The sequence below is a fragment of the Barbus barbus genome, assembly GCF_936440315.1.
Source record: "Barbus barbus genome assembly, chromosome: 45".
NCBI classification, from domain to species: domain Eukaryota; kingdom Metazoa; phylum Chordata; class Actinopteri; order Cypriniformes; family Cyprinidae; genus Barbus; species Barbus barbus.
Window position 1 is genome coordinate 6,183,583 of NC_136723.1, and position 23,818 is coordinate 6,207,400.

The following is a 23,818-nucleotide window of genomic DNA, read 5'->3' on the forward strand; positions in this document are numbered from 1 at the left end:
ATACTAATGTAAACTATGCTTATTTGGGTATTTGCGAACATTAAGTAAATGTGTATGTTCACATAAAATACTTCTGAAGACACTGTCATGTGCGCCATTTAAAAAATATTTTACCATTTTTAGGCATGCAGTTTTTCTAATTACTCGAGAGACTGGAAATATTTTTTCCTTTTAAAAATTGATTTTATTTAAAAGTAATTAAAATAAAAATAAATAATGGCCACAACAACTAAAAACACACTTTCTCCTATACATCCATATGAATTTTACCCTGAAACCTTGATGCCCATTCAATTTGTTTTCATGTTATGCATCAAGGATTGACTGAAATCTCAAGCTGCCGATGATATTTACCGATTTTTAATAAACAAACCGTTTTTCTGCTTCATTGCACTATGGACACCATCTGTTGAAGAAAGTCCTTGTTAACACCTGGTTTACTGTTCCATGTGTTTCCAATATGGCAACCTTGCATCAAAATGTATGTTTACTGAGCAATGCTATTTGGAAAGATTGTAAGATCGATGTTTTCGCAGTTATTTATTTTGTAGTAACAGCAATCTGCGCAAGTGTTTATGAGGATGCACTGCTATCTGAACATCGTGCATGTGTGGATAGTGGAAAATCATTATGATGCTGGTTGTTTTGACCTGATTTTGAATTGTTTAAAGATGTGTAATTAATACATGTTAAAATACTTTCTTCTATCCCTTTTTAATATGCATAGACGGTTATAAGTGAGCCACATGTAGGTCAGTTTCCCTGAAAAGTGTAACAATGTGGCACCAGTATATAAACCATCTGTTTGTCTGAGCAATGAAAGACAGGGAGAGTTTTCAGGAAAAACTCATTTTTGACAATAACAGAAATTATACACTTAGGCTTTAAAAAAAGATCAATAAAAGTCATTAAGGATCATTGACTCATTTTTAGGTGAAATTGAGTTGTTTGGAAGCTCTGGCCACAAATGCATGACTACAGGACAATCACAATAAAAAGTGGGAGAGAGAAAGTGGTTAAAATAGTTACTCAGGCAGACTAAACACATGTTCACATACTCGACATGCACAGCGGGGTCCCTCCAAGATAAAAAGCAGACATAGAGAATTAATTCTCCTCCATCACAGTCTGAGAAAGTGAATCGGAGTAAATCAGTAGATATGATGGCAGATGAAGAACCCTGTTTGTTCAAAGAAAATGGACTCCACACCCCTCGTCCCTTTGATGTGTTATACTTACACTCCAAAAAAATCAATTTCTTAATAAGAATTTTGATCTTGTTTTATCCAAAAATTCTTTAAAAGAACTAAAGTTCTAAGCAAACTTGTTTCAAAATTTCATTTTAATTTAAATATTCATATCTAAAATGAAATGTTTTTATGTAAATATTTAAAAATGTATGTGTAAAAATGTGTACTTGCATACATATATAATATTTGAACATTTATTTTTCTAAAATTCATTATAAATGCATATTTAAATATATATATATATATATATAAAATTCAGTGTACACATTTTTTAAGTTTAATCAATATTTGTTCATTTAAATATTTATATAAAAAATTCCATGTTTTTTAAAGTTATGTATATCTAGAATTCAATAATTACGTTTTGTTAAATATGTAGATATGTATATCTAAAATTCAATGTAAACTTTATGTAGAATTCAATATTTATATTTATTTAAATATTTATATAAAAAATTTAATATTATAAGTTAAATATGTATATGTAGAGTTCAATATTTGTTTAAATATTTAGATATGTATATCTAAACTTCAATGTAAACCATTTTAAATATGTATATTTATAATACAACATTAATGTTTATTTAAATATGTATATCTAAAACATCAATATTTACGTTTATTTAAATATGTATATCTAAAATTCAATATGTTTATTTTCTTAGATTACTGACAAATGATTTAAAATTTTGTTGAAAGCATAAATTCATGGAGATTCTTGCTTAAAACAATGTGCGTGTGAAAAATGAACCCAGACTCTTATGAAAACAAGTCTTAACTTTAATGTAATTTGATCTTGTTTCATGATGTTTAGATTCTTTAATTGGAAAACAAGACAAAAACAAAAATGATTGCAGTGTACACTTGCTTTCCTGCCTGATGAATGATCCTAACCTGCAGGTTTAAACACCTTTATATTTTACACATCATTTAGTTATTTAATCACACAGTTATTTACCTGCTGTCAATAACACCCTAAACTCTTTAACTCTGAGATATTATTGTGCAAGTTTTGATGCCTGCCTTTACACGCATGATCCATAAATCCAATACCTTGAATAACAAGGCCATCAAAGAAACATCAAATGGCTGAGGAATTATTCACACGCTGCATAATATCTCCGTCAGGAAGGAGAGATGGTCTGTTGTCTGTCTAACGTCTTTGATATTCATTTCAAAATTGCTCGCGCTGCAGGAGAACAACGTCAGTCCTGCATTTCCCTTTAAGCCCAAGCTGGGAGTCCAGGCGCTAGTTTAGCTTGTTTTGAGTCCGTTGCATGAGGAGATTGATAAAACTAAAGATCATTTGAGCCTGGCGTGCATCCAAACAGCCTGTTCCCTGCTCCGACAGAGAGCTCTCGGCCACAAATTCACTCTTCAATTCCTCAATTTGGTCTGATGGAAAATGTTATTGTCTGGCAATGCTCGTGGTAACAGGGCAATTTGGCAAAGCAACATGTTGTGGTGAAACCCGGTAGAAGTGGATGGCGTGAGACTTGAGGATATTGATTTGTTCGCTGTCAGCTGTATAATGTTTGTGCCTTTCCAGGGAACTGGTAGTTTTTCTTTCACCGGTATTCACTTCCTGTAACAGACAGATGCGTGTAAAATGCCTTTGTTTATAGATGGATTCAGTGTACTATGTTTAGGTAATTGCATTATGAACGCTAGGTTTGTATTGTGAATTTTAGCTGGGTTTTTTGGGGGGGTTGTGAGGGCAGTTTATCCCAATATCCTCCTTGGTGGCATTGTTGGTACTGAATATTACATAAGGCGAAACCTTCCATTTGAACCCCCCCCCCCCCCCCGTTTCCATGGTTATTCTCTTTTGCTGCTTTCAACATCCAAACCAGCAACCAAGCATCCCACAGTGCCCATAGGATCAATTGCCGAGCTCAGTTTTGGTTTTATGCACTGTATTACCATGTTTTGAAATGGTTTTTCGTGATTTGCCGTGTGGGTAAAGTAGTTTTGCCAGAGCAATTTTATGGTTCATCCAAAAATGAATATTCACTCAAAAGCTTGTATGACTCTTTCTTCTGTGGGACACAAAAGAAGATATTTTGAAAAATGTTTATGCTGCTCTTTTCCATGCAATGAAATTGAATAAGGGGCTTCGCCTGTCAAGATCCAGAATTGATGCAACAAACTCTTTATGCTGTTTTCTGTAAAATGTTGGCTTAGCTTTAGGAACAGACAAAAAATAACTGACCCCCCCCCCCCGCAAATCTGCTAATCTAATTTGTATTTGGGTTAGGGGTGCGTGATATGTTGAAATAAAATCCATATTGCAGTATGATGTCAATCAGGCAGGCTGCAGTTAAATTAATATATGCAAGTGATTTTGACCATTTACTGAACAGCGTACTAATATTTGTATTCAATTGCAAACACATATATATGACACACATAACCTTTAATATTATTGTAATGAACCAAATGTTTACAGCTGGGTTCCTCAAATCTTTCCCTGGAAGGCCAATCTTCTGCAGAGTTTAGCTCCAACCCTGATCAAACTCACTTACCTGTGATTTTCTAATGATCTTGAAGACTCTGATTAGCAGCTCAGGTGTGTTTGATTAGGCTTAGAGCTAAACTCTGCAGGAGTGGGCCAGATTTGAGGATCCCTGGTTTACAGCATTGGTTAGCAGAGATTGTTTTTCCTTAAGAAAATCGGTACAATCGGTAAAATCAAACTATCGGTATTGGCAGATATCATTCTTGATAATCAGCTATCGATATCAGTATTGGTGTATCTCTAAAGTGTATACCGAATCTTGACAGCCCAAGCCCCTCATTCTGTTTTATTGTATGGAAAAGAGCAGCGTGAGCATTTTTCAAAACATGTCCTTTTGAGTTCCACAGAAGACACATACATACTTTTACAATGCATATATGCTCCCTAACATAATCACCCAAATTATTCTAGAAAAATTCATATTAATATTGGAACTGATATTGATATTGAACTGATATTGTAATATTTAGATTTTCAGTAATTCTATATAAAAGCAAAACATTGCAATGTCAGTATTTTCCAATATTGTGCAGCACTAGTTTGCTTATATTCAAATACGGCGCATCTTGACGCGTCACGAGAGGTTGACAGCAGAGATGCTGAATAACATTGGTTCTCACTTGTCTTGTAGCCAAACATGATGCACCGAGTTGAGGCTGAGTGAATGACACGGCTTTCATTCTCGGGTGAACTACTTCTTTAAGAAAAGCTCTTGTGTTTGTTTTTAGTCAACAGCCTGTTTTCTCAGCAATACCCTGATGCTGTGTGTCAAAACAATAGCTTGTCCACACTTAAAAAATCCTGCAGATAACCTCCAGCGAGGTGCTCTCTAGATTAATGAACGGTGAAAATTACGCTTTTACATTATTAACTTCTGCAACCCTGACAACCTGATTTCATTTTCTCTGCCCCTGTTAATTACAGAATATCCCCCAGCCAGGCTATAAAATGATCAAACCATTATTAACTATCTTTAAAGCCTTGTCTTCTTTTCCGCTCCATTTTAAAAAGATCATTTTAAAGTTTTAATTTCCCCACCAGATGTTTTTTCAGCAACACGTCTTATTAATAACATTAAGCAGCAAGTAGCAGCGGCTTTTTGTTTGTTGTTGTGGAAATAACGTCTCCCCTATCAAGGAAACCAGTCACACCTGCGCATTTTCATTTGCATTAGCACCCAAAGCTTTTGTTTAGCGAATGCTCGAAGAGATAAACAAGAAAGATGCATTTATTAATTGATTAAGAGAAGTATAAAACCCGGAGGAAAACAAACTACACAACTTGCAGTGATGGTTGACCGTGTGAATCTCTTGAAAACATGTCCAGGACACATTTTACCTATACCTAAATAATAATAGTAATAGCTTTCAAATGAAGCCTATTCATGACATTACTTTCATGAAGCTCATTATCGCTCCATATTCTCATTACAGTAAGGATTCAAGAGTGTCGTTTTTAAGTTTATTCCTAATAGGGATTCTCTTTACTGTAATAACAGGGCTGACCATTAAGGATGGCTCAGTGTTTGGGGCAGTTGACAGAATGGTCACTTGCTGAATCAGGCCAGTGTATAATAATAATAATACATTTTAGCATCCACACCAACACATACTAATGTTCTGTTGTTATTATAAGCTTGATAGTTCACCCAAAAATGAAAATTGTAATTTATTACTCACCTTCATGCCGTTACAAACCTGTAAGACCTTTGATCATCTTCGGAACACAAATTAAGATATTTTTGATGAAATCTGAAGGCCCAGAAACGTATTTAGAGCATTGTTAAAATAGTCCATGTGACATCAGTGGTTCAACCGTAATTTTCAAGCAGAGGAATGCATGTATGCATGCGTCGTGGTATTCTCGTGAATGCATGAAAGTCTGACACGGAAGAGAAGAATTGTTTAATAAAGTCATTATTTTTGTTTTCTTTGTGCACAAAAAGTATTGTCGTAGCTTCATAAAATTCAGGTTGAACCACTGATGTCACATGGACTATTTTAATGATGTCCTTAATACCTTTCTGGGTCTTGAACGTGTCAGTTGCATTGCTGTCTATGCAGGATAAGAAAGCTCTTGGATTTCATCTAAAATATCTTCATTTGTGTTCCGAAGATGAACAAAGGTCTTATGGGTTTGGAACGACATGAGGGTGAGTAATTAATGACAGAAAATTAAGATCTGAAAATGATTCCAACACTATTGTTCCTATGTGTTGTTATCATGGATTTAACTATTTCCATAGAATTACAGCAAATATTGAAAGTTAAGGCCTACAGTTAACGTTCTTGGTGTAAACGGACAAAATTTTATAGTTATAGTTATCGCCCCTTGGTGTGACCTTACGTACTAATTTTACGTTCACTGATGTACGTTTTATGCACATTCTTTTGCATTCTTTTCACAGAATTACAGTGATTTAAAAAAAAATATTCAATATATATATATTGGTTATCGTTATTGTGCTTAGTGTGAACGAAGCTTACGTATGAATCTCACGTTTGCTAATGCACTGTACATTTGTTATGCCTAGTGTGGACGAGGTTTTTGTAATTCACAAAATTTCACCGTATAATAAAAAATGTGTAAGTGTTATCGTTTTAGTTAGCATTCCCTACATTGATGTATATTTTCTATGTCTAGTAAAGAGCAAAAATATTTGGTTCCCTGTGTCATATTGAATGTTGTTGCTTTGAGAATTCTTTTGATGTAAATATATCACCAAGACAAAATGATCTAGCTGGCTGACATAGATGACATTAAACTAATGAGTTTTTGTGTTACGGTAATGACTGCTGGAGGGAAATGTGACTAATTGTCATAAAAATAATGGAAGATTTAATGCAACAGATCTTAACGGGGCTGAAAATAGCTTAATTTTCTTAATACAAAATATAATTGATTATGTCTTTCTTTTCATTTTAGTCTGAAGTGTGACCTGGACAGATCCTTTTGAGTTTCTATATTTGCATCCTTCCTTGACGTACGAAGCAGCTCTATTTATATCAAGTCAAGTATATACTGTGATGACTATATCTCTAAAAATATCTGATGATCAAATCATCAGATATTCGAAAATCCAAACACTCATTATTTCGAGAGGACATTATTGAAGTCAAAAACGTCCGTTTCTATAATGATTAGTGCTCTGGTTTCGTACAGAATTTGAGGCTGATGAGAGAATGCCAGTGAAAGGATATAATTGCAATCAGACCTCGCTCTCTCTCTCTCTCTCTCTGCCCTTGACTAATTAAAGACACACAACTATAATGATGGCGGAGTGGGAAAATGGCACGGTGGAGTTGGCGAGGGTGGGGCCGTGTGACCTGCCCTGGCCCTCAGAGGGCGTGTTCAGAGAAATGGCGATTACGATGCGGGCGCTGAGCATCAGTGTCGTGTTTCATCACCCTCAGCCCATCTCAGCGCACAAAATGTCACAGGCATCAGAGAGGGGCTTAGCTGTAAAGGGTAAAGAGATTCTATCGTTTTGGTTCCTTTTTTTGCATATTCATACTCTGCCTGGACTCATTTGAATTTCGTCTAAAAAAAGCAAAGATAAGCTTTGTGTTCTTTCCTGGTAGGCTGAAGTGACAGTAACGCACCAATAGGGAGACTGCATGGAGGTGGCTCCGCCTGTGAAGCGAGCTCTCCCTTCCAACAACACCTGGCTGAGTTGAATAACACAAACGACAGAGCGAGCGGCCGCTGTGCTGCATTCAGACCTGCTGCGTGTATCACGCATGACCCTGTGCATGAACTCATTATTAATAAGAGCTATAAACTGTCTCGTCTCGTTTACATCGGCGGTAGATCTCAAATGTCTGCTTGGATGCAGTTTATAGGTTTTTTTCTCTGGCTATATGCATGAAGCGTTTGGTCTACAAATACAGACCACAAACCAGTCATAAGGGTCAGATTTTTGAAATTGTAAATAAGCTTTCCATTGATGTATGGTTTGTTAGGATCGGACAATATTTGGCTGAGATACAACTATTTGAAAATCTGGAATCTGATGGTGCAAAAAAAATCGAAATATTGAGAAAATCGCATTTAAAGTTGGCCAAATGAAGTTCTTAGCCATGCATATTACTAATCAAAAATTAAGTTTTGATATATTTACAAAATATCTTCATGGAATACGATCTTTGATTAATATCCGAATGATTTTTGGCATAAAAGAAAAATCTATCATTTTGACCCAAACAATGTTATAAATATTGTTGGCTATTGCTACAAATATATCCATGTTACTTATGACTGGTTTTGTGGTCCAAGGTCACTTTTGTTAAGGGGCTGTGTTTCCATTTTTGGGATTTTAGCCAGTTTATTGATTTAGACTGTGAGAGACAGGAAACATGGGTGGGTGGAGGGACGAATCGGATCAGGAAATGACCCAACCTGGATTCAAACACAAGTCTCCCACATACACAACATGTCAAATCACGTGCTTTACCCATCAGGCCATGCCTCTGACCTTTTGTAGCAATTTGTTTCTGAATATAATATTAGTCAAGGCTTCTCGCAACAAAATCAGTTGTAATTTTATTTTGTGAGACATTTCCTCCATCTCTGATCTTTAGAATTAAACAGTCTGGTTTTGCTTAATCTTTTAAGACTTCTAAATGTAAATGACCTTTGTTGTGATTGGCTAATTTATTGTATGTGAAAAATACTGGCAAAAATATACTGATAGCATTGGTACGTAAATGAGGTGGGTCTTATTCTAATATTCTCATGGTCGTGACATTTCAGCTGTGATGATTGATCTTTAAATGACTCTTTTGTTTTCATAACTTTATGGTTAAGCAATATTCACAAGGGTGTGAATGTCCAAACTCAGCAGATATTCAGTACAATAATCCAGCTTGTGAGTGTGATATTGCGTTTATACAACAGTTATAAATACAAGACGTTATATCAAATATTTTTAATCCGCCAATAAAAATAGTTAAACCCAATTAAAGTGCCTCTGCAAAAGATTTATGAGAATGCGGACAGGAAGCAAAACAAATTATTTTGTTCACATGATTTTCTCAATACAAGGGAACAAATTATTATATCAAGCGCATGATTTACTTAAACAGAGCGAACTAATTAGTCAATTGCACAATTGACCTTTTATCCTGCATGTCATGCCTCCGTATTGACTAAAACTATTAAAAAATACTTATTAATTAAAAAAAAAAACATAAATAAAATATAAATATTAGATGGAAACTGATGGAGCATAAATAAAATAAGTTTAATTTGAAGCAGTAAAATCACTAATACTAAAACGTAAACAAAATCACCAAAACGTAACCTAAAATTAAAATAAAAACGGGAAATATTAAAATAATTAATAATTCAAAATCTTAGTAAATACTATGAAGTGTATAAATAATATTAAATCAACACTGGTTTATGCAACTTTGGAATTGCCCAAATAGTTGTTTTTAAACAAGTAAGCATAAAATGTTTAAATTCTGCACATTCTTTATTGTCTAGCACAAGAACTCCAACACGGTCACAAAAAAGCTCTAAAATTAGAAACCGACAAGAGGACAATTACGACGGTATTCCCTGAGCTGTAAGTGCCTCGCACAGGAAAAACAACACAAATGGAGACATTTCCTCTCGAGTGTGGTTGTCTGAAGGCAGCATCACGTGCCAGCCATCTTATAGCTGAATAGATTGTACTCTTGATCCACCCACCTCGCAGACAATTTGCAGCTAATGGATGCATTTGTGTGCTTGTTAGACATCGTCCTCAAGGAATTGATGCACTGCTGAAATTTCCCTTCTGCACTGAAAACAGTCCTTTAATGCGCCACGGGGGCTTTCGATTGGTTTTGTGTACTCGTCACCACAGGTCTGTGTCATTAACTCACAGATTTGGGGTATTTCTGTGTATGGCGAGGAAATAAGAATTCCGTTTTGGAATACATTTGAATTTTTTTGTAATATCGCTTAATCATGATTGGTTTTTCAGGTTTTGAATTGGATTCTGCAAAATATTTACATCCAAATTTGGCATAATAAGTGTTTTTTAGGGTGTTATGGGTGGTTTCTCATATTTGTTCAGATTCCCACTTGTCATTTTGACTGAAACTTTCATATTCGTGTGTTTCAGTGGGCATCTGGAGAGCCTCCTGTTTCCGCCTCCTCGTGTTGCTTTACTACCATGAGCAGTTCCACTTCATCCACAGGTACTGTCTGTTCCTCAACATCACTTCCATTAGCAGTCTAGACATTTTTAGAAATGATTTGACTTGAGTTATTGATGCGAGGTATTATGTTCAGTCGCAAATTTAAAGACCACATGAAATAAATGCTAGTGTTTGCAATTGACGCCAAATGTGTTTTCATAATCTTTCATTAAAATTTAATAACTTTCCCTGCCTCTGAAATGACTTTTCCTTTCTGCTAATGTAACCAAGGGTGTACAAGTGAGACAAAATAATACTTTATTCTGATTGGTTACAGCACCGTATGGCATAATGAGCGCTAATGACGTTCCAGCCAATTGGTTTCCTACATAGCGGCTGTGCTAGTTCACTCATATCACTTACATAGTAAAATAATTTCAGCTCACATCAATATATCCATTTATTTAATTTCTATGTGAGTAATAAGCTGCATAATGTATACTACAATCAGCTGCTCATTAACCTCCGTTTTGCCTTGGGGTCCTGATTAGCATGCAGAGATTTATTTAGCAATTATGACAAACAGACTGTAAATTATCCCTTATGTTTTAGCCAGATATGTTATGAATATGAATATTTTGATACGTTCAGAAATCAGTAAAGGCTATATATGTCTACATTCTTCATACTTTTTCCTTTAAAGTGTAAATTATTAGCCTATTCAAACTTGCCATCTGTATTTTAAGGATTTGCAAACAGATGAATTTGCATCTACAGTTGTTTTGATGTAAAAAAAACAAACAATAGTAATAATCTGAAGTTTTAAGTTAAATTCAGTCAATGTTATGGACAGTGGCTTTTAAAAATCATGCACAGAATGTATTATAAAAAGAAATGATTGCTTTTTAACAGCACTGAAAACAAACTCTTCAGAGATCAGTGTGTGGTGGTGAAATGGTTGGCGAGTGTATTAGCTGTTATTTGAGCGCCTGAATGGAGGGCAGAGTGAAATGACCCCATCATCTGCTCCCCATCTTCTCTTACCCCTCTCGGTCTTTTATTTTCTCTCGCTCACTCATCCTTCCCCTGATAAACAATAATCCTTCATATGTTGTGCTTTGGGAGGGGAAACAGTGTCTCTATTATTTTGGGAGTTTGAAGTGGAATGACCAGGGATAGCCTCCGGACAGCTTCTATATTTTGATATTTTCTGCTTCTCATGAAAGCTGCACAGTGAGCGCCTTTAGACGTGCTTGGCATTTTAGTGATCTGGCCAAATAATCGCAAAACGATGGCTTTAAATGTGGTCTAGCGTTGAATGGCTGAAACGAATACTGCTAGTATTGTTTTGAAGCTCAAGGTTTGCACTTCTCTATGAAGTATTGCTGTTTCTGGCATTTCTCATGAATCATTGCATTTCCTTGGTGTAGTCATGGTATAGTCAGTCTTTTATTGGTTTATTGTTTATTTTTGACATTATCAATCATTTGGCCTTAGGCAAAAGAAGAATGAAAGTCCACCCCTAAACCGTGTATGAATGAGATTGTACTAGTTCATACAAATTCACCCAAATATAAAGTAATTATGAATTGCCAAGAGTGACTCTCCTTTGTCAATTTCAAAATCTACTGCCAGGCTTGTCAATGGATAATGCACTTTTTTTTTTCTCTCTTCAAATATTATTTTGTGTTTTATGTTTCCAGTGGTTTACTGGTCTTATCTGGTCAAAACAGACCTGCCTAACCAGTTTTGTCAGGCTTGGAGATCAGCTAACCACCTTAGGTTATTACACTGTTTTCTTGTGTAAGGTCAGCCATTAAAACCCTGTTTCTGTCAACCGTTAATCTGAAATACCCTGTTAGAATTTATCATTTAGCCTAGTTCGTTCTGGCACTGAATTCTACATTGAATTGAATTTGACCCTTATATTTTCTCTGTTATGGAGTCAGCAGTATTATTGTTTGGGTTTCTTGACGCGAAACGGCCTTCTCAGTACAACATGGTTGTTGCTACGCAAAACTGGAGCCATAACAAAGCTGACCACGAGTCTTTGTGCTGATAGCCCAGTCTAGATAGCTGACGTCAAGGTCAGTATAGTCCCTGCTGTTTAACACTGATGAAAATAGTTCACAATAATTGTTTTCATTAATAAAATGGTAATAATTTTACTAAAAGGTGTCTTTACTCTTGCCTGAACACTTTTGATTAAAACCATGCTATTCAATTAAAAGCTAGTCATACTCATACAGCATATTTGTATATAGATTTTTCAGAATATACAAAAACAAAACGTATGTTTGCTAAAATATAGTTCAAAATATAAACATAATTTTATAAATTATATAACATATAATTATATAAAATATAACACATAAACATAATTTTTTTTGTATGTTTTTGAGAATATATTTAAAAAAAAAAAAAAAAAAAATATATATATATATATATATATATATATATATATATATATATATATATTTTTTAAAGCATTTAAAAATATTTTCTTCTATATATTTCAGTCCAAGAAATTGTCACATTTGAAGAAAAAATCCAACGTGTGAATATACTTATAACATATTTGAGTACAATTCAGCAAGAAACATACTTTACAATGTTACAAAAATATTTTTATAAAATATAAATATAAAAATATACAATAAAATAAAAATATTATTAAATCATTATAAATCTAGTTTTGATCTCTAATAGGCTATCCACATTTGCATTTAGCCTGCATTTTCTTGCCTCTGATACAGTTTGAAATATATTTTGGTATATGCATATATTTTCTGTGTTAAAATATATTTAATTAAACTTCACTGTTTACATCATATAGCCGTATAGGTGGGAGGATGTTTTCTGTCATTATGCACAAATAGAATGCTAGTCCTTTACACTTTTCGGGAAGCTACTTACTCCATAAATTAAAGCAGTTAAACTATATAAAAATTAATAGGGAACATTCTTAGAATGTTCTGGCAAGGTTCTCCAGTGATGTTAATGGAACATTCATTCAAAGTTGTTTGGTCTTTAATAATGTTCTCAAAATGTCAGCGCAAAAATATTTATACTTCAGTTCTGGAACCTATTTCTGAAACATTTTAATTCAGAATTCATCTAAAATGTGTTGGAGAACATTCAAGTAACGTTCCCATATGTTTGCAACATAATCAAATCCAATGTTCCCATTGATGTTGCCTTTAACGTTCACATAAATGAGAAAAAAGTTTTTAAATAAGGGAACAATAGCAAAACGTTCTTGGAACATATTTTTGTTGCTGGGTATGAGCGCTAAAATGTTTTTGTACGGTCTCATAACCGCCTCACACCAGCACTCATCAACTATTTCTTTTTTTGTTGCATCTGTAGTAGCATTTCTGTTAAGGTTTTGATTTTTAATTACTCTACTAAAAAAAGTTTAGTTTGTTAGTTGAGTTTAGTGCATTCCCCCCCAACCCTGATCCTGCAGTCACTGCTTTAGTTTATGAACTCCAGCACATCAGAGCCTGCGATCTGAAAAGCATGTAGGACGGGATTCTTTTTCCCATGTGAAGCAAACCTTGTGTTCTGGCACATCAAACATATGAGAGCCCAAAGGCTCGGAGCCGTTCCACCTTGGCAAACACATGCACACTTGATTGCTGTCTACTGGGACCACGCTGCCAGAACAATACAAGAGTATTTCTGCCCTGTCAAACCTGACATACTCCCTCTTGCTCCAGGCAAAGTTGACAGTACAGCCCATAACCATGAGTTAAAGCTGATCAGACATGTTTGACTGGGCTTTGGGTGTGTGTGTAAGTGTGCAACCAGCCTTAACTGAACACTACTCCGTTTTTACTCTAGCACGTGATGGATCATAAGTGTTCTGACTTTTCATTGGAAGTGGTTGTAACAAAGCGACAGGCAGGTGGAACGGCGCAAAGGTAACGCTTGCGGTGAAGCACGGCATTCCAGGAATGTCAGATATGGGAATTGTTGATGGGAAGTCGTTGCGAACGGCATTCCGTGAATTCTGTGGTGTCCTAGCAACAGTTTTACTGTAGCGGGATTCACTGAATTAACAGCGACAGCAAGGAGAAGATTCTTCTCTAGTCTCTTGGGTGATCATGGAAAACGGATGCTTTCTGCGAACAGATAATGCTGCGCTGGAGAAATCCTGCCGTTTGCAGAACAACTTCCTCATGCTGTTTTGGCTTTGTTTGTTGCGCAAACAGAGTTTAATGTTTGTCTGGAGTTGTTTGTATAGTGTAATAACACCTCTTCAGGCAAACTAAAATGTAAATTTATCCTTATTCTAACTCTAGATGGGATTAATAGTAATTCTGAGTAGTTTTAAGTTTGAACCGATTTGAACCAGTCTCTTGTAACAAAATGTGACATGTACAATGAAGCTTGAAGTTGCAATGTAATTGGGTCGAGACCATGGCTTAGTGGTTAGCATATGCGCCCTGCTTGCAACATTCACCCTCATTTTCTGTCTTCTTAATACGGTTTTGTGATTAAAAAAAAAAATGTAATTATCGTCATCAAGCCATATATTTATTATGAAATTTGAGTAGATTGTATATTGTAGCTATACTTCTGTATACTACCATCAAACATTTTTGGATCGATAACTCTCTTATGCTCACCAGGCAGGTATTTAATAAAATTCCAATGAAACAGTAATATTGTTAAATATTACTAAAAACACACCTCAATCTTTATTTGACCCTCTTAACTCTAGCACTCTCTATTCTAATTCTATTCTAACTACTTGTTTTCTATAAAGAAAAATAGAGAGAGAGCCTCTAACACTAGTGTTTGATATTCTTTTTCTATTCTATCTACTTTCTTTTTAATTTATTATAAAAAAAACAACCTTGCGACGTGTACAGCGTTAGGCTAACTGACACATATTATTGCTCGTTTGTTGGTTTTGATTGCATCTATTGTCCTCATTTGTAAGTTGCTTTGGATAAAAGCATCTGCTAAATGACTAAATATTTTTTAAATATAATAATATTATTACGAAAAAACCTGTTTTCTATTTTAATTTTCAGAAATCATTCTAATATGATGATTAGGGTTCAGTTATCTAAAAAGTATTAATTTCTTTCAATCAATGAATCAGTCAATCAAATAAATACAAATATAAACAATTATTATGATTTGTATTTATGGAATTTTAAATGTTATTTTCAGTTCTTGTTTAAAAACAACGATTTAGCAAAGTTTGCAAAGGAGACTTTATTATAAAAATTTGGTCATACTTTGGGGACCAATTCTCCCAATTAACTACAAATTTGTCTCACATTATTTAGTTAAGGTATTTGTTCAGTTTAGGTGTGGGATTGGTCTTGCAGAATAAGGCATTGTGCTTTATAAACAGCCAATATGCTAGTAATATGCATGCTAATAAGCAACTAGTTAAAAGTGAGAATTGGTCCTTAAACTAAAGTGTTAACAATATTTTGGCATGCTTTACTAATGTAGGAAATGTATCTGTTTTTTCACAATCCATTCTGTGCATTGAGTTTACATATGGCCAGTGAATTTCAAAGATACTTATTTCCTCTTGAAAAGCCTGTGGCATATTCGATCCAGGGATGGTTCCTCTAATCACATTAAACACACAATAAGATTTGTTAACGGCACAATGAGATGAATCGCCTTGGTGAAGCCAGATGCCTTGATAGGTCATGTGTATGGTCACCATGGTAACACAGGGTCATTGGAAATGTGGGCCAATCATCTTTCTGTTCTCCTAGTGGCTGTGATGTGGCGAGATGCCTGTCTCTAGGACACATAAGAGTCTCATCCATGCATCATAAACAAATCCCTAGATGCAGTAAAGGTTCAGTTATAATAAAGCAAAATTTATCCAAGATTGTGCAAATGAGGGCCGTCTTTAGGATGTGCTAAAATTTCATAATTGAGCTTATTCAAACTTGCACATTTTATATTCCAAATGAGCCTCCAAGGAACAAAACTGCAGACTAAGAGCTATTCAACAGCAGTTTTTAGGCATTATATTCTATAATAAATGTTTTTTTCTTTCAGCACGTTGTGTTCGTGCATCCTTTTCTGCAGAATGGGAAAATATCATGAATGCAATCTGCCTGTTCTGTAAAGGGATTATCTCGTTTCTTTTCTCAGTTTGTTAGCTCTCTGCATGTGGTAGGCTACTGCCTCAGTCTGCATTGCGTTATTCCACTGGAGGTTTTGTTTTGTTGCTTATTTAATCAGACCCATGTTCTATGTGTTAACGTTAGATGTCTTGCAGATGCATGCTTGTTTTACATTATCCCTATCGCTTTCAACTGAAGCTAGATGCAGGGTCTAGACTAAGACAGACCTCATTAGTATTAAATAAGGGTTTGTATTTGTAACCGTCAGACTAGGCAGGACATAATTGGAACTGACTATATTTTATCTGCTTGTACAGCTGACAGTACAGGCATCAGTATGCGTATACATGAGTAAGCATAGTATACAAGCAAACATTCTTTTTTTTTAATCAAATTGCTATATATTTTTAAGTAAACTGTTAAAAAATTATGTTGTGGAAGAATCTGAAACTTATCATGGTTTTGAATACCTTAAACATTTGCTGACACCAGCTTGCAGACAGACACCAGAAGGCTGTCATTCATGATCATAACCCCCATAGGACTACACATATTTGTTTGGAGCCTGTTGCTTTGATAAGGTTTGTTTCTTGCTAAAAATCCCATTTCTGAGGTGAATTTCACTAGATCACCCTTGGCAATGATTCATTTTAACAGCTCAAAAGCACACACTACAATGATTTGACTCTTATTGGTTGTCTAGTCACATGGATACTTCTCCTTTTAGTGTCAATGTTGCATTAGAAATGACAAGTAGTCTGTAAGTGCAAGTCTGTAGCGGTGGGAAAAGAAGAAAAAGGCTATTGAGAGCAGATGAAGCTTCAAGATTTGTGAGGGGTGGGAAGGTACAGACTGTTAGAGAAGGGACTTGGTTATAAGGTATGATATGGGTCTGTGTTGGGCTGTGAGGGGAGGGATGGGATCATTGTGTTGCTTTGTGAGAGCTGACATGGGATTACTGTGTTGGGCTAAGAGGGGAGAGTCTAGATCACGGAGCTAGGCTGTGAGGGAAGGGTCAAGATCTCTGGACTAGGAAGGAGTGATGGGATCACTGTTAATGATGAGTCTAGATCACTGAGATGGGCTGTGAGTGAAGCGTCTACATATCAACTGGGAGGGATGGGATCACTGTTAGTAGTGAATCTAGGTCACTGTGCAGGGCTGTGATAAGAGGGTCTTGATCTTGATTAGCTGTAATAAGGCTGTCAGGGGCGGGTCTGGATCACTGTGCTGGGCTGTGAGGAGACAGATCACTAGGCTGTCAGGGGCGTGTCTAGATCACTGTGCTGGGCTGTGAGGAGCCAGGTCACTTGGCTGTCAGGGGCGGGTCTGGATCACTGTGCTGGGCTGTGAGGAGCCAGGTCACTTGGCTGTCAGGGGCGGGTCTGGATCACTGTGCTGGGCTGTGAGGAGCCAGGTCACTTGGCTGTCAGGGGCGGGTCTGGATCACTGTGCTGGGCTGTGAGGAGCCAGGTCACTTGGCTGTCAGGGGCGGGTCTGGATCACTGTGCTGGGCTATGAGGAGACAGATCACTAGGCTGTCAGGGGCGTGTCTAGATCACTGTGCTGGGCTGTGAGGAGCCAGGTCACTTGGCTGTCAGGGGCGGGTCTGGATCACTGTGCTGGGCTGTGACAAGCCAGGTCACTTGGCTGTCAGGGGCGGGTCTGGATCACTGTGCTGGGCTGTGAGGAGCCAGGTCACTTGGCTGTCAGGGGCGGGTCTGGATCACTGTGCTGGGCTGTGAGGAGCCAGGTCACTTGGCTGTCAGGGGCAGGTCTGGATCACTCTGCTGGGCTGTGAGGAGCCAGGTCACTTGGCTGTCAGGGGCGGGTCTGGATCACTCTGCTGGGCTGTGAGGAGCCAGGTCACTTGGCTGTCAGGGGCGGGTCTGGATCACTGTGCTGGGCTGTGAGGAGCCAGGTCACTTGGCTGTCAGGGGCGGGTCTGGATCACTCTGCTGGGCTGTGAGGAGCCAGGTCACTTGGCTGTCAGGGGCGGGTCTAGATCACTGTGCTGGGCTGTGAGGAGCCAGGTCACTTGGCTGTCAGGGGCGGGTCTGGATCACTGTGCTGGGCTGTGACAAGCCAGGTCACTTGGCTGTCAGGGGCAGGTCTGGATCACTGTGCTGGGCTGTGAGGAGCCAGGTCACTTGGCTGTCAGGGGCGGGTCTGGATCACTGTGCTGGGCTGTGAGGAGCCAGGTCACTTGGCTGTCAGGGGCAGGTCTGGATCACTCTGCTGGGCTGTGAGGAGCCAGGTCACTTGGCTGTCAGGGGCGGGTCTGGATCACTGTGCTGGGCTGTGAGGAGCCAGGTCACTTGGCTGTCAGGGGCGGGTCTGGATCACTCTGCTGGGCTGTGAGGAGCCAGGTCACTTGGCTGTCAGGGGCGGGTCTGGATCACTGTGCTGGGCTGTGAGGAGCCAGGTCACTTGGCTGTCAGGGGCAGGTCTGGATCACTCTGCTGGGCTGTGAGGAGCCAGGTCACTTGGCTGTCAGGGGCGGGTCTGGATCACTGTGCTGGGCTGTGAGGAGCCAGGTCACTTGGCTGTCAGGGGCGGGTCTGGATCACTCTGCTGGGCTGTGAGGAGCCAGGTCACTTGGCTGTCAGGGGCGGGTCTGGATCACTGTGCTGGGCTGTGAGGAGCCAGGTCACTTGGCTGTCAGGGGCGGGTCTGGATCACTGTGCTGGGCTGTGAGGAGCCAGGTCACTTGGCTGTCAGGGGTGTGTCCGGAACACTGTATTTAGCCTGTTAATTTTTTCAACTGTGTCTTTATGTCCTGCTGTTGGCAGCACTTTCTTTTGTGCACTGCTGTTTCTCTGTGCCTCCTCTCATCGACAGGCTTAACTTTGGAAAGAGAGAGTGTATCAGTGCATGAGAGAGAGATCTCACTTTCACTTGTGCTCGTGGACTACTGCATTCATCATGGAGAAATTGGTACCATTTCTCCCTAACATGCACACATACAAACTGAGTAACATTTGGCCCATATTTTAATGTATCTGAATAAGTTTTCCCTGTATTACAGTAATAAAGCTTTTAAGTTCATTGCTTATGCATGACCTACCAATAACTGGACAAATACATAATAGGAGAGTCTAACAATGCAGCAATTTCTGCACTTCTTTTGTTTCACTTCTGTAATTACTTCAGGGTGAGGTGTACAACTTTCCAGTGCTAAAATGCTTTCTCTTAACCCTGTTTAATGTTCAGAGACAATTTGAAGGAAGACATTTGAAAGAAGACTTCTGTTATCGTTTGATCTGTGGTGTGATTTTTTTTTTTTTGGGCAGGGCTAGCTGTTTTGCTAATAATGGGAATTTAGGCCAATTGACCACAAGTCTTCCTACTGTAAGTTTTAATGTGTGTTGGTAAAAAAATAAACACACAATACATTCTACCATCTTTCCATTTTGCACCCGACACTGAGACTGATGCCGATTGCTTTGATGCTCTTATCTGCAATCAGACAAACACAAGCAGTGCAAGGGCTTGAAAGAAAGCTGCAAGTGTTGAAAGCTGAGGCAGGCACTCCGCCACGGTCTGTCTCTGTTAAACCTGTCACCAGCCTGTGATCTGCCCCTGGACATAGCTAAGTGCCAAACGCCCCACAATGGGTGCCATTTGGAGTCTTGACCGGCTACAGTGGCCTGCTTAATCCTGTAACAGGCTTGTCGTATTGTTTCGAGGGGAAACATCAGAGATGCTGCCCACCACTGTCGTATTGTCTGTTTTGTGTTTCTGCCCATGTCTGTTTGTCTGGTATTTCTTGACCTTCATTGAAGGCTCTTTGTGATGCCAAAACATTGAAAAAATATTTTGTAACCGTGACCTTTTTGGTGTCGGTCAATCGATAATAATAGTGTTTGGTGTCTGGCGGGTCTTGCTTTAGTAATATCCATGTACATCAATGCCAGTTTTGGCATTTGGAAAACTGGTAAAATTAAAAAATGATAATCTGTCTCTTTCTATTTCCTTTTTGGCAGCTAATGGCACTGACAGTAAAAAGTATAAAGGAGAACGATCTCCTTGTGACCCTTCCCGTGTCCTCCACATCCGCAAAGTTCCCATCGAAGTGTCCGAGGCAGAGGTCATCTCACTAGGAGTCCCTTTCGGCACAGTCACCAACCTGTTGATGCTTAAAGGGAAAAACCAAGTAGGTGCTCCATTAACCTGCAAACACATCTCTGCCCTTTCTTTCAGCTCTATAAGCATTTTGCAACATTACCATTGGAACCGCAGTCATTTAAGAACCACTGATGGGTTTGAAATTTGCCTTTTGAGATTCTCAAACCTCACCTTATGCTTTCATGTTGGTTTATCAGTGGAATTTCCAGATTAAACGGCATGAATAAAATCAGATTAAACCAGCATGCATATTCCCACTGTTAAACCTCTGTGTGGTTCATCACAGTGTAACTAACATGATTTAGGAAATGCAGGCCTACTTCCTCAGTGCGGACAATGGTGTGACAATACCATTGTTTCAGGCATTGTCTTGGACATAAAGAATGAAGCTTATTAAGATTTATTTTAGGCAATTAAGTATGTTCTCAGTAAAAAAAAATAAACATTTTATTTTTATTTTTGATGGTATAAATATTTCACTGAGAAAAATTATTGGATGCATTAAAAAAGCATAAAAAAAAACAGAAAAGGATTTCTGGTCAAGATGGTATTTTGTGTTACAGTAATGATGGGACTTTTTTGCATATACTAAGAAACCCCATCATTAAAGAATCATTTTGTCTGCATTTTGCCTTTTATAAGGGATGGTAAGGACAAGGGTCCAGATCTGTTTTCGCTTCATTAGTGATGGCCAGTGATAGAAACTGAAGTGGGCATCCTTTCAAACACATCAAGGTCCATCTAATAACAGAAGCCCTGCAAAAACACAGCAGTCTCCGGCTTCCACTCGAGCGTCTTTTCATATTCAAATGGAAACTGGCATATTTAGACAAGAAAAGACAGGCAGACAGATTTCTAATGCCCCATTGCATAATATGTTGTTTGCTGCTTGATTTGATTGAGGCAAAAGATTCTGTCAGATTCTGCATCTATAAATCTTTCCCACCTTGCTTGATGAGGTCAGAATAATTATTAGAGCTGCCTGTTAAGACAAGCATCACTACTGTAATGCTTATGCTTTGGGTTAGTGATTTGAACAATACTTTAACTTGATGCATTAAACATTGTCCCGCATTGTTTTGTGCCACAGACAAGATTAAGCTTGTTCTATTGTCCATCCATAAGTTCAGAGCTGTACTTATTCTTATTTATCTCAATTTCTTTTAGCCCACTAATATTTCTTTCATTTGAGTGTTGCATTAAAACAAATTTAGCAAAAGTTGGATTAACTGATAGCACATATGTGCAATTATCTGAATGCTGTTGTTATCAGGGCTGAGCACTTACAGTATGTCTCTCTTTGCACTACAGGCTTTTATAGAAATGGCTTCCGAAGAAGCAGCAATCACCATGGTCAACTACTACACCACAGCCACACCCCATGTCCGCAACCAGCCCGTCTACATCCAGTATTCCAACCACCGTGAGCTCAAGACTGATAATCTGCCCAATCAGGGGGTGAGAATTACTGTCACTCCAAACACTATTAAACACCTCTTTCACTGGCATAGTTGGGTTAGTGACAGAAAACGTTATCGAAGATTATATAAAAACACCATTTAAAAAGAATTGTTTAAATGCAGTTCTTAAGTTTCTGTCAAGTTTATTGAGGCTTGGCCACATTTCATGGCCGAAATTCATTAATTTTAATAGGAATCTGCATGATCGGGAGTTTTGTGCGAGGGTGAAAAAAACATGCAGATTTTGCATTGGTTACACAGATTAAGATACACCTTCATATATGGCCAGAGTATTGACTGATGCATTTTTGCTCACAGAATTTCACAGAAATTTGACCCCACCTGTAGATATATACTTTTTGTATTCATATTAGTTTTCATATGTTAAATATATATATATATACATATACATACATATACACATACAGTGGGGATCGAAAGTTTGGGAACCCCTTGCAGAATCTGTGAAAATGTGGATAATTTTACCAAAATAAGAGAGATCATACAAAATGCATGTTATTTTTTATTTAGTACTGTCCTGAGTAAGATATTTTCCATAAAAGATGTTTACATATAGTCCACAACACAAAAAAATAGCTGAAATTATTAAAATAACCACATTCAAAAGTTTGGGAACCCTTGGTTCTTAATACTGTGTGTGGTTACCTGGATGATCTACGACTGTTTTTTTGTTTTGTGATGGTTGTTCATGAGTCCCTTGTTTGTTCTGAACAGTTAAACTGAGCACTGGTCATCAGAAAAATCCTCCAGGTCCTGCAGAATCTTCAGTTTTCCAGCATCTTTTGCATATTTGAACCCTTTCCAGCAGTAACTGTATGATTTTGAGATCCACCATTTCACGCTGAGGATGATTGAGGGACTCAAACACAACAATTAAAAAAGGTTCAAACATTCACTGATGTTCCTGAAGGAAACACGATGCATTAAGAGCCTGGGGTGAAAACTTTTTGAATTTGAAGATCAAGGTAAATTGTACTTCATTTGTCTTCCAGGAAACATGCAAGTATCTTCTGTCGCGTCAGAAGGGCAGTACTAAATGGAAAAATATGATATTTCAACAAAATAAGAAAAATTTGGACATCTTCATCCTGTTCAAAAGTTTTCACCCCCCGGCTCTTAATGCATCGTGTTTCCTTCAGGAGCATCAGTGAATGTTTGAACCTTTTTTAATTGTTGTGTTTGAGTCCCTCAATCATGCCCCACTATGTTCCTGACAGGCTCTAACATTAAACCTATACATAACCCTAACATTATTTAGCTTGTTTTCTTTTTATGAACTGGTGCAAATGGTATCTCTGCATATTTAGTGCCTCCTTTATTCTTTTGCTTTACCCAGAGCTATTAGTTTTGCAGTATGTAAAAAGGCTCATTACAGAGTCATTTGCTGATAGTGCATTTTAGTGCTTTGGGAATCAGGCACACCCACTAGTGCAGTAGTAAGATTGAGGTGTATTTGTGTGTACTCGGTGTGAGTGTAAAGTTTTAGAAGAGTTTAGAGAATGTTAACCCTGCGTGTCTCATTTGCAGAGGGCTCAGGCTGCTCTGCAAGCTGTCAATGCAATGCATTCTGGGAATATGACTCTCTCTGGGACTGCGACAGGCAGTGATGGTGGAATGATGCCCGGACAGAGTCCTGTGCTTCGTATCATCGTAGAGAATCTCTACTACCCAGTGTCTCTAGAAGTGCTACACCAGGTAAAACTACACTATACAGAAATGTTATGATTCTTTCATATGACGCTTGTCATTGATCTCCAATAGGTCTGGAAATTGGCACTGATACCTGATTCAATTCTGATTCAGAAGCCTTTGATTCCATTTTTATTTGATACCAACTTTCATTTTGATATTTGGGAATATTTTTATTACAATATCAGCATGCTTTTTCAATTACATTTGCACTTGATCGATGAATCAAGTAATATAATGACACGCAGAGGGGGAAAAAAATCATTTTTTGCTTTCTGCAATATATCAAGCAGGATATTTCCGTTCTAGTCTCAAATATGTGTTACCTCATTTATTTGCTTGCACTGTTTTTACTGTTTACCATGCACACTTCCTTCTTTATCACCTAGTGACCTTGTAAAAATACCTTTCAACAAGGTCCAAGTGGCACAAAATACTTGTGTTCAGAAGTTTCATGTAGCCCAGTCGTGTGTATCTCAAAAGCCTGAACAAGCCTTAGGTTGTTTACTGG

The 23,818-nt window shown here is 37.7% G+C and overlaps 1 protein-coding gene across 8 annotated transcripts in view; it reads left to right on the forward strand.

Moving 5' to 3' along the window:
- The window catches only part of LOC306863854 (polypyrimidine tract-binding protein 3-like), a 62,222-nt gene that overhangs the window by 19,367 nt on the left and 19,037 nt on the right, over window positions 1-23,818 (forward strand). For 5 of the 8 annotated variants that reach the window (XM_079407406.1, XM_079407408.1, XM_079407405.1 and 2 more), the window contains 4 exons: window positions 9,881-9,956; window positions 19,996-20,165; window positions 21,449-21,595; window positions 23,146-23,313. In XM_079407406.1, coding sequence (XP_079263532.1) covers window positions 9,932-9,956; window positions 19,996-20,165; window positions 21,449-21,595; window positions 23,146-23,313 — 510 coding nt within the window. In that variant the 5' untranslated portion in view covers window positions 9,881-9,931. The remainder of the gene's footprint in view (window positions 1-9,880; window positions 9,957-19,995; window positions 20,166-21,448; window positions 21,596-23,145; window positions 23,314-23,818) is intronic. The other 3 variants (XM_079407411.1, XM_079407410.1, XM_079407412.1) reach the window with 2 other exon arrangements.